General features: G+C 40.1%; 1 protein-coding gene across 1 annotated transcript in view; it reads left to right on the top strand.

The window, feature by feature from the left end:
- Nucleotides 1-6,793: 6,793 nt before the first annotated feature.
- Nucleotides 6,794-7,838, top strand: part of LOC113007490 (FERM and PDZ domain-containing protein 4-like) — a 33,887-nt gene continuing 32,842 nt past the window's right edge. Inside the window, exon 1 of the mRNA XM_026144105.2 lies at nucleotides 6,794-7,267. Coding sequence (XP_025999890.2) covers nucleotides 7,224-7,267 — 44 coding nt within the window. The 5' untranslated portion in view covers nucleotides 6,794-7,223. The remainder of the gene's footprint in view (nucleotides 7,268-7,838) is intronic.

Genomic DNA, 7,838 nt, shown 5'->3' with positions numbered 1-7,838 from the left:
GCTTCCTGCTTTCATCATTTAACATCCATTTAAAGAAGTTATGTTAATTCCCCCCCGAACACCAAAACAGCCAATACACTCAGGAGTTAGAGTAGGCTGTGACTCAGAAAGCGTGCATTTAAGTTCCTCCTGCGGCTCAGCTGAATTTTTATTTTTATTTATTTATTTATTTTTTATCGCGTACACAAGCGTAAAACACAATGCAAAAATAATAAATCACTAAAGAGACTCCTAGAAAGCTGGAACAATCATTATTGTAGAATAAAAATGAGACTGTTGGACTATTTTACACCTTATCCAAATATTGCTTGCATATTTATTACATACCGTATAAACTCATTAACTTAATTGAAAGAGTTGTTAGAAAGAAGCTTAATTTATCTTCTTTGTAAGACTCCAAATGTACAGTATATGTCTTTCTGTGATCTGGTAATATGGTGAAGTCCATTTTACACTAACTGGGCCTGTGTTGATTACACTGATGTAAAGTGAAACTGCCAGTAGATGAATTTTCTGTGGGACACATTCACACCATGAATACAAAGACCAAAGTATGCTTTTGGCTCTCTCTTGTGTTAAACCTTACATCTTAGCAACAATAAAGACAGAAATATTACACGGATCTTTTCCCACCTCATGATCCTCTCTTCCATCACCCTGAGCTCAACATAGAGCAGCTGAGATACATGGCATGCAGTGCCCTCGGAACAGGCTCTTCCTGTGGGAGCCCCGGGGAAGGGACCTGTGTGATAACATGACATGTGAACCAGCACTGTATGGGCACGATAAGGACTGATCAGATACCAGAGCCCACCAAACAGATAGGGGAAGTGGTGATAAGAGAGCGGCCCCGCGTTTGATCCACTTATTTGGTGGTGGCGTGGTTTGGCGTAAGACTCCCTGCAGATTCTCATCAGACTTCCCGTTCTGTCATTTCTCAGAGGGATAGATGCAGCTTACACTGACCTAGCCTTGTAAAGTATAAGTGTTTAGGTCACACACGCTGTGTGGACTTTTGGAATACCTGGCAAAATACAGTTTGGTTTAGGTTTTTTTTTTACATCCATGCACAGAAGAGCAAGTTATATCACTTCTTTACTTAAGTCACGTGGGTCACTGAGATTCTGTAGTACTGACTTCTCCGATTTGTGATGAAAATATGAAGAGCACAGTGCAGATTTTTTTAAACTCTAGAAACATATGTGTTGTATTTTGAGGCTTACTGGTTGTTTAAGAAAGACTTTCAATGGGAAGCATTTGAATTATGTGTACAAGAATGTGCCACATTGTATGAGTCAGCATGGCAAGAGCTGAGAGATTATATGCTTTATTTGGTTTGAACAAACAAGAACTTTACAGCAGACCACTAGATGGCATTAAATTACTCACTTTGTCAAATGAGTAAAGGCATGGTATGCAGCTCTATGGAGATTTTACTGTTTTTGTACAGACTAGCCATCTTTGCATTTAGTATCTGCAACTTATTAGCAACCTTTTAGCCACATGTGCGCATTGTATAGAATATTTATGCTGAGATGTCACATAGCCTCAGGTTAGCTGAGGGCAATTTGATTAAACACAACTGAAAATATTAATATGCAGTTAAATGAAATCTGTTCTCTTTTCAAGACAGAAATTTATCAATATAGCCGCTCCTTAGGGTCCTAAATATGCAAGAGTGTATTCTGACTTAGTGGCGGTATTCAGATGCTATAAAACACAATACATCACAATAGCAAATGAATATGCATTTAGAGGGCTAATAGATTCTGTTCAATCTAATTCTTGAGAAGCAGGGGTTCAGCGCATTTTTGGCATTTATATTTTGCAGTTTTGCATTTTGTTAGAAAAAAGGCAAATGTGTCTCTTTTTTTGTCTGCAATTACTTTATGATATAACCATTATGGAATCAAATGCACTGCAGAATATGGCATTGCTGCAAATTCCTGCATGATAAACTCTGCACATTTGTATCTAAGAACCATACAAAAACATAAACATTGCATAATAAGTCTAATTCAGCTTACTGCAGTAACTCCTTTCTGTCACTTGTCTGTGCTGGTGGACTGTGAAGCACATGTTTAATTCAAGCACCCAATGGCATCACTGTGTTATGAACCTTTATTAATCCACATTAAAGTGACAGCCTGTCCAAAAGGGACAAACCAAAAATAGAGTGACACCTTTTGAAATGGTGCGTTTGCTCTTTCTGTTTATGGTAACTATTGTTTAGCTGTCAGTGAGCATAAACGGGGAGACAGCTTTCTAATAGTGTCGAGGATTTTTCTTTTTTTTTAAGCCTGTGATGCAGAGGGGAGAAACTATGTGATTATGTTACAGTTGTGCAGATCCAGTTTCCTTTGTTTAAGGTTAAAACACAAAAATGGAGGTTTCACTTTAAAGCTGCAGCATGCAAGAGTTTCATCCAGTCATCGTGGACGCCCCAACATTTTTGAGCTGTGCTCTTCAAGATTCAAACGTGTACATGGCACATGGGTAGGCAGCCCCAGTGTTGACGCCTTTGGCACAGAAGTGAAGCAAAATTCGTTTGTCTTCTGAAACGCGAGAAGGGAAGACAAAACCCTGTTTTTAATCTCTTTAGAATAGTGCATCTATATCAGATTGGAGGCTTTTATTATTTCTCAGATTACCATCTCTTACATTTAATAGCGCATCTTCTCTACAGCGAAGGGAGAAAATGGGCGTAATGGTGAGAGGAAAATGCAGTCGAGATGTCAGACAAGCACCCGATTAACCACTTACAGAAGCAGTCTCTGCATTACAGCTACACCATGCCATCTCACTTTTCCACTCGGCCTGATCCTTCAAACATTACTGGCCACAAGGTATTGATTTTCCATTCTTCTCAATATCGTGTTGCTGTTAATAGAATTTACGCCAGACTATCAATGTTTCAAGGAGGCCTGCCCCTCCCTCCTCTTAGCGTACTGTCAGGATCTTGTCACCCACAGACAGGGCACACTCACACTGTTCCAGTTGGGAGTTCATACCTGAGAGAGAAAACATGGAAATTGGCAAAACAGGCAGACATGAAATTTGTTTTGGTGGCAGTTTGGATAGATACCGGCAGCAGAAGAGGTGAGTCAAAAGCTGTTGCACTTTTTTTGTGATTAACAAAAGATACATGAGTTTATGTGCAAATTATTTGGGGTTGAAATATGTCACCTACTTGACTGTGGTATACGTTTCTTACAGAAAATTGTGTGTCAAATCAAATCAAACCACTCTGCTATAGACAGTAAATCTTGTCAGGTGTAACTTTGCCTGCAGTAATGTGTAACTTCTTTTGGACTGAGGCATGAAAACTAAACTAATAATTCTCTAATATGCATAGCATTCAAAGTACAATGCATATTGTTTATTTGGAACAGTGGTGACAAAATTGAAAAAGTTGCGTAGGGAGTTATATTTCAAACTAGTAACTAATGGCTGAATTTCTTTTTATTTTTTTTGATAAATTTCTATTCAGCCATGATCACATGCAAAAACCAATTATGCTGCATATTGTCGGGCTAATAATACCCTAATCCATGGCATTAGAAATGATGCGTGCGCTCACAAATTCTGGCCAAGAGGCTTGGAGCCCAGCCTGCAGCAACACTGAGCTCCTGATTCAAGTGACAGCGTCGGCTTGGTGACCTTAGCAGCTTTCCATGGGCACATTGATTTTTCTCCCACATTACAGATAATTGCTGGATGCTGTGAATCCTATCCTCCCCGGGCAGCAGGGAGGAGCTTCTGTAGTGTGTTGACACAAGAGTGGCTATCTGATTTGAGGAACGTGATATCCTGGGATCTTATTGAGTGCGATTGACTTCTGTGTACTTCCTGTCTATGGCATGAGTATATTTAACAACTTGTTTTTAGCTGCTGGTGTTGTAAATGCTCTGTATTACTGACAAGGCACATTGGTTAAATTGTGTAATTAAAATAAATAAATAAATACAAGACTGTCTTTTAGACTTAATGAGAACAAGGGCTCTGTCCAACTGCCTTTAATACCATTTCAATTTGTTTAATTAATTATGATGAATTACCTGTGGCAAGGCAATATGGCAATGTAGATAATTATAACGAATAAGATTTGCAGGCAAATAGTGTAAATCACATTATCGCGAAAAAATGAGCTTGACAGCTTTTTCAAATAGATTTGCAACATAAAGGTTGAGCCAAGCAGTTGCTTTTATTATATCAATATGATTTTTGTTCTGCATGGAACCACTCTCATCATTTTATGCAAATGAATGCATCTACTGTTTGTTCTGCTCCACAAAGTAATGAAAAAGTCACTTTTATTGTTATTATGTGAGGCAAAATCTGCTTTGATGGACTGGAAACCAACTTGTGCCACTTTCGGGTCTTTTGCTTGTAGATGTAACGGCACCTTTTGCTTAGTTTGAATTTTATTATTTGACTTTTTGTTTCTTACCTATTTTAGAGCATTGCACTTAAGTCTGTTGGACTAAATAACTAGAAGGACACTAGCAGAGCAAATCTCCTGCCAAGGCCAATGTCAATGCAAAGATGCATTAGGCTTTTTTTTTGCCCGTTAAAAACTAAATGTTGCAGTCATATAAGATGCCAGTGCAATTTGCAAAGGAGCATGGCATTTTACATTGTTCTAAGAAATCAGATTGGCTAGCCACCCACACTCAGTGAACAGCACAATAAATCAAATGAGTACAGAAAGCACACTGCCTATCATCAACATCTTAAATCATCCCTGTTATAACCCCAAGACAACATGCTAAATGTGATTCTTAGTCATGTACACTGTGCAGGGTCATTGCACTTTGCACATCCCCTGTCCCCACTCTAAGTGCTGCGGCCTGTTTGTCATGGAAAAACAGGCCACTGATGCATGGCGCTGTGGCCCAAGGGCGAGCAGTCGGCCACATGATTGGATGGATTCATGTGTGGTATTTATCTCACAGAAAGGTCTGCTTTTGTCTGCTTTAACTAGACACAGCACTCCTCCCTGGCCATATGGCCGTGCCTAGATCCTTGATATACATAAACAAAAACTGTCCTCAGTTGGCAATGTGCACACATAACTACAGCAATAATCTGGTGCTATATATATATATATATATATATATATATATATATATATATATATATATATATATATATATATATATATAGAAACCCAAGAAAGAGGAGGGAGACGAGGAACCATCATGGAAGGACAGGCCCCTGCACGGTATGTACCACCGGCAGATAGAGGAGGTGGCTGATATCCAGAAATCCTACCAGTGGCTGGACAAAGCTGGACTGAAAGACAGCACAGAGGCACTAATCATGGCAGCACAAGAACAAGCTCTGAGCACAAGATCCATAGAGGCTGGGGTCTATCACACCAGGCAAGACCCCAGGTGCAGGCTGTGTAAAGATGCCCCAGAGACAATCCAGCACATAACAGCAGGGTGCAAGATGCTAGCAGGCAAGGCATACATGGAACGCCATAACCAAGTGGCCGGCATAGTGTACAGGAACATCTGTGCCGAGTATAACCTGGAAGTCCCGAGGTCAAAATGGGAGATGCCCCCAAGGGTGGTGGAGAATGACCGAGCTAAGATCCTGTGGGACTTCCAGATACAGACGGACAAAATGGTGGTGGCTAACCAACCGGACATAGTGGTGGTAGACAAACAGAAGAAGACGGCCGTAGTGATCGATGTAGCGGTTCCGAATGACAGCAATATCAGGAAGAAGGAACACGAGAAGCTGGAGAAATACCAAGGGCTCAGAGAAGAGCTCGAGAGGATGTGGAGGGTGAAGGTAACGGTGGTCCCCGTGGTAATCGGAGCACTAGGTGCGGTGACTCCCAAGCTAGGCGAGTGGCTCCAGCAGATCCCGGGAACAACATCGGAGATCTCTGTCCAGAAGAGCGCAGTCCTGGGAACAGCTAAGATACTGCGCAGGACCCTCAAGCTCCCAGGCCTCTGGTAGAGGACCCGAGCTTGAAGGATAAACCGCCCGCAGGGGCGTGCTGGGTGTTTTATATATATATATATATATATATATATATATATGTGTATATAAAGAAATATTTTTTATGAAAAACAGGCCCAGACTTTCTGTTGCACTTTCTTGTTGTTATTTAGGAAGCTGAACTTTCACTTGTAGTAGACCACTGTGTGTACTTGCCATGGGATGTGTTATGCAAGCAGCTCCATTTGCTTGCAGAGGCAAAGACACGTGCCTCGGTTCATAACTAATGGAAGACTGTGTATGCCATTCATGCATGAGAGAATCAACATGGTATAATCCCGCGTGAACTATCATGACAGCACAATGCAGCGGTTTTGTGAGAAAATGCCATAAAAGCCTAAAATGTTAACAAAAACACCACGCATACACAGTTTAACAGGCTACATTATTGTACTTTTTTAAGGAAAGACTAGTATGAATAATGAAATAATGGATATATTAGATAAAAATAATACTGTATTGTGCTACTGTATAATATTGAGGTTAAGATCTAATTCATTGGTTTATATAGGATTTAGGTTAGGCTCTGTTAGGGGTGACAGTTGGCAGGCAGCTAGTGATAGAGTTTGGATTATGCTTGAAGCTTAATTTTTAAGCTCTCATGGATGATAAAACACATGCCATTTCCAAATGCCTCAAACAGGGATAAGATAAATATTTCAGATAATGTAATTTCGTAGTAAGCTGAGACTATAGTGCAAGCAGTGATGTTTATAGCAGTCTGAACGGGAAAAACTGGAAAATCTTAACTTGGCATGACGAGTCAAGTAAGGATGAAATATGAAAACACCACAGGTGTGATCACCCAAACGAAATATGTTTTTCATGAGAGCCTTGCTCATCGAGGCAGCTCTAACCAGCACAGCACCCCATTGGAGCCCAGCTGTTCAGCATTGATCTCTCTGTGTTTTCTGGTGCACCGGACCGGAATGTGATGTTATTTCATTACTGAGGCAGAAGCGACAAGCTCGGTCTCCGCCTCCAGGGCACTGGCCACTCACTTGGACAGGGGCACTGTATGTAATAATAACTGAATGGCTTAGTCAGGCGGAGTGCAGTTGACTATTAAAAATCCAAATCAAGCAGCGAGAAACTCTGGAGTCAGGAGGAAGGACGGGAGCATGCATCAGTGAAGAAGGCTTAAAAGGCCTGGACAGGAAAAACAGAAACAAGCACTGCTTTAAATTTGATTAGACTTGTCACCAGCAATGGACCCAGATGACAATGAACTCGGCATCTTCACTGTTATTCAGTGAGTACAGTGCTGTGGATTGGTGTGTTTTTTTTTAGTATTTCATATGTCAGTGAGAACTAGTTGGTGTAATCATAAAGATAAACATATTTGTATGTTCTAGAGGGCATTTCATTACCTTTTAGCTTTTTCCTTGACTTAAGAATTGATTGTGGTTGTTGCTGTGTATTGATTTAAGGTCATGGGTTGGCCAACTTACTTTTTACCAATACATTGCAATCATATTTCTGTGGGTGTGAAAGACAAATAGTGTTTACAACTTATATAAAAACGTTTTATTTTACATCTTTGCATTTTGTAGTAGAATGGTGACAGTAGGGGGTTGAGGTTATCCACTCAAATGCCAGTGTATAACAGGTGCTACACAAAGTTATGTAACTGCAGTTTCCTCATAGATTAAGATAAGATAAGATAAGATAACCTTTATTAGTCCCACACGTGGGAAATTTGTTTTGTCACAGCAGGAAGTGGACAGTGCAAAAGTTATGAGGCAAAAATTAGAATACAATAAGAATAAATACAGTACACAGCTGTACAGAATAGAATAAAATAATATATACAGTAGAATAAA

This window comes from Astatotilapia calliptera, chromosome 16 (assembly GCF_964374335.1).
Source record: "Astatotilapia calliptera chromosome 16, fAstCal68.1, whole genome shotgun sequence".
Classification (NCBI taxonomy): Eukaryota; Metazoa; Chordata; class Actinopteri; order Cichliformes; family Cichlidae; genus Astatotilapia; species Astatotilapia calliptera.
Note: the sequence above shows the minus strand (reverse complement) of the source record. Positions and strands in the feature narration are given on the sequence as shown.